This window comes from Charadrius vociferus, unplaced genomic scaffold (assembly GCF_000708025.1).
Source record: "Charadrius vociferus isolate BGI_N301 unplaced genomic scaffold, ASM70802v2 scaffold172, whole genome shotgun sequence".
Taxonomy (NCBI): domain Eukaryota; kingdom Metazoa; phylum Chordata; class Aves; order Charadriiformes; family Charadriidae; genus Charadrius; species Charadrius vociferus.
In genome coordinates this window covers 922,772-926,288 of record NW_009647217.1, presented here as the reverse complement: position 1 = coordinate 926,288, position 3,517 = coordinate 922,772, and the positions used below count along the sequence as shown (strand labels likewise).

At 52.0% G+C, this 3,517-nt stretch overlaps 1 protein-coding gene across 1 annotated transcript in view; it reads right to left on the bottom strand.

The window, feature by feature from the left end:
- Positions 1-25: 25 nt before the first annotated feature.
- The window catches only part of KMT2A (lysine (K)-specific methyltransferase 2A), a 32,322-nt gene continuing 28,830 nt past the window's right edge, over positions 26-3,517 (bottom strand). Inside the window, 7 exon segments of the mRNA XM_009895921.1 lie at positions 26-351; positions 740-869; positions 1,257-1,340; positions 1,775-1,878; positions 2,283-2,461; positions 2,728-2,802; positions 3,425-3,517. The exon segment at positions 3,425-3,517 is cut by the window's right edge and continues 32 nt beyond it. Coding sequence (XP_009894223.1) covers positions 76-351; positions 740-869; positions 1,257-1,340; positions 1,775-1,878; positions 2,283-2,461; positions 2,728-2,802; positions 3,425-3,517 — 941 coding nt within the window. The 3' untranslated portion in view covers positions 26-75.

Here is a 3,517-nt window from a genome sequence, read left to right as displayed (position 1 = left end):
CGGGCCGGGGGGACCCACCCGAGGCTTTGGTTCGCCCCGGGCCCTTCAGGGCTCACCCGCAGCTTGCCGCAAGTTCTAGTTTAAAAACTTCCTGCACTTCTTGGCGCCGCAGTTACAGGGCAGTTTGTTGCTGGCGTCTTCAATGGGGAACTTGTAGTCGTACGTGAGCTCTTCCCCGCGGTAGATTTTGCGCATGGCGAAGATGACAATGTGTTTCTGGCCATCGATGTTGATGACCCGGGAGTAGCAGTTGGGCTCGCAGGAGTGGTTGATGAAGCGGGCCGCGTTCCCGTGCATGGTGGCATCCACCACTTCAGAGTCGTCAATGCGGAACATGTAGCAACCGATGCCCTACGCACGGAGGACAGAGAGAGGGTCAGCGCAGGGCACTGAAGACAGAGCCGCTCTCACCGACAACCTCCCTCATTACAGCAGCCAGCTGTTGAGCCTTTAAGAGCATCTGCCACCTCCCTTCACTTCGCCTCATAAGCTCGTTTTCACCCCGTGCCCTCTGGATCTGCCACCCTAAGAGCGGACCGAGGCCCCTCCCAGCCCCCAGCAGAACATACGGAGTGCTTCCAGCGCTCCAGCAAGGACGGAAACGTCCCGGGAAGTCTGTCATCCCGATTCATCATGTGCCAAACGCGGTTTTCACATGGCCTAAGCCTGTCCTACCTTCACGGCCACCTTACAGTTCTCCCAAACTCGTTAAGAACTTCTACAAAAGCCCATAACTCACCTTACTGTCGTAGTATTTCTCTCGTTTGTCAGTGAGGATGGAGCGAATGACATTGCCTGAATATTCGATCACCATCTCACCTGCATCGATGTTCCTTTTGCAGAACAGACCCCGGCCATGGATGGGAGACCTAAAAAAGCAACGAGGTAAGCGAGTATTTCAAACGGTACGAGCACAACTCGGAACACGGGCTTGCTGACACTGCAGAAAGCCGCCTACTTCATCACGAGGAGCACTGTGCCGTCGTTCCTCCTCCCTATCGTAACGCTAACAAGAACAATACTACGTTTCTCCTGCCCGCTCCTGTGCACGTGCCCTAGCTATCACCAAGGCAGCGAGGCCCAAGCAGTTGGCGCTGAGGGTGACTTCTGACACATGTAACTTGGGTGGGGAGAAGGAGGAGGGAAGAAACCCAAACCTGCTTCTTGCCCTCAATTTTGCAGGCTGACTTCATAGACGGTTTCCAGTTTTCACCTTCCTCTGTCCCAGAGGCAGAGGTCCCGGAAGAAAACCGTACCTGTAGACACCAACTGCCTCCTTGGAGGTCTTCTTCAAGTGTCGGAAGCGCATGGGCATCGGCAGATCCATACTAGTCGCCCTCCTAGAACAAAGAGACGCTGCTAAGCGCTGCCCTTTATTTGAGGGTCTGTGCCACGTTTTACCGGGGATACTCTCCGAGACAGAGCAATCGAGACACTGCGACACACTGCAGCCCACTGAGAACGCGATCAAAATTACGGCAGTGGTTTTATGTAGTATATCTAAAAGATAATTTCCTCTCCCTTCTGCCCAAATTCTCAGTGTTTTACATTAGCAAGGAAAAGAAACCTTCCAAAGGAGCCTGGCTGGCCCGGTGGTCACTTCGGCTGTCAGGGCTCCTGCTGTTGCAGGAGTCTCCCCCGTGTTTGCGGCACCTGGCAGCTCTCCAGTTTTAAACCCCGCCTCAAAGAACACAGCGCATACCCAACCCCGGTTAGCTCGTTTTAACACCACAGCATTACTTTTCCCTTTGAACCCTTATACCCTGCCGCATACCGGGCTGATTTCAGCTGTACTTCTTCCTCTTCCTCGTCGTTTGGGTTGTATTCTGGTGGCTGTCGGTGTTTAGAAGCCAAGAAATTAAACATATCGAACGCAGACTTCCTGCGATTTAAAGAGACAGAAGGAAGTTTGTTCTACTGACTGAAAATAAACCCGTGGTTGCCACAACGGTTCCACGTTTACTGCGCTACACCTTCTCCAGCCTGTCCCCTCTTTGCTAAGCCGTCAGGGCAGCAGGGCAAGGGACAACCGCTTCCGAGAGCCGTCAGTAAAAGCCCCGGCCACGAAAGCTTTGTTAAAGAAAGCAACACTCAAAACAAAGCGGCACAGAAAAACGCGCAGGCTCAGAAGATGCAACATAACTGATTCACACGCGGAGGCTGCTGACATTTCTTTTTAAGCGAGCGCGTTACTGCCGTAGAGATTTGCTGCTTATGCCCTGCCACGGAGCCAGTCAATCCAGCGACTGGGCCGTTAACCTTAACGACGACAAAGCTCACACTTGCCTCAGATGGACTTCAGCCCGAGCAGAGCCGTGCGGGTTCAGAGGTGGTTCGTTGGCCTCCTCCGGCTTATGAAACCTGAACTTGTAGTTGTGGCAGTGCTTTGCTCCGTACAGTTGCTCGATCAGGAACACAACAGTGTCGTGGATAATCCCCAGCATCCTCAGACCATTCACACCTGGAACGAGAGAGAGAGCACAACAAAAAACCCAGCTGACAAGGCAGACTCGGAGTGGGAGGATGCAGCAGCTCGTTAAATGCAACTTGTGCGCCAGCCTGCAATTTTCACAGCAGCCCATATGAGCTAGTGCGTTCCACAAATGAATTGTCCATCACGTGCTCGGGAAGGAAGTACCCTCCATAAAGCGGCCACCAGCTGAACCGAAACTCGCTCACAGAGAGATGCGTTTGCTCTCCCGTGTTCCCGCTGGCACTGGGCATTACCTGCAAAAGAGAGCTGCTTCAGGCGGGCGTTGGAACGGGCTTCTTGAACTTTGTCGGTCAGCGACTTCCAGGCATCTGCAGTCCCGCAAACAGAAGACAGACAGTGAGAGAGCATCCGAGCGCTGAGGACCGCCAAAGCAGGGCCCTGCTGCGCCTCTTGTTTCGCTGTATCTTAGCCGGTTTCCAGTGCAGCAACGTACCATCGGTGTGCAGTACGCCGTTTTCCAACAAATGCTCACATTTAAATAAGCTAATGGGACAATGTGAAGTTTCCATCCCTTTCCTGGGCCATGAATTAAGATCCTCAGATCCAATTGCTTCCTTCCCCTCCAAACTTCACTTTGGCACGAAGGGAAGGAAGCGTCGTCAGCAACTGGGCTGGATGGAGGAGAAGTCTAGACACCCTGCTGCCTGAGCCACACTGACTATTTCTTGGCAAAACATGGTTCAACACCACTGGGCAACTGATACAGCAAAATGGGACAGGGATTAAAAAAAACCCCAACCACCACACTTTTTCAATATAATCCAGACTCTGCCGGGAACTAAGATTGCTCTAGGGCTGTAAGTCAAGAGGCTTTCTTTTTTTTTTTTTTCCAAATCTATTAAAAAAGCAAGTAACGGATCCTCAGAAGTCATGATTTTACTTCTAGCAAGGAAAGCTAAAACCAGTAAAACCAACACGCAGGGTTCTCACCTTCAATGCTTTCTGCGCAGATTTGAAAACCGTCATCACTAGAGATCTCAAAAACCAAACCTTTCTTTGGTTTCTTCTCGCCCAGACACTCTT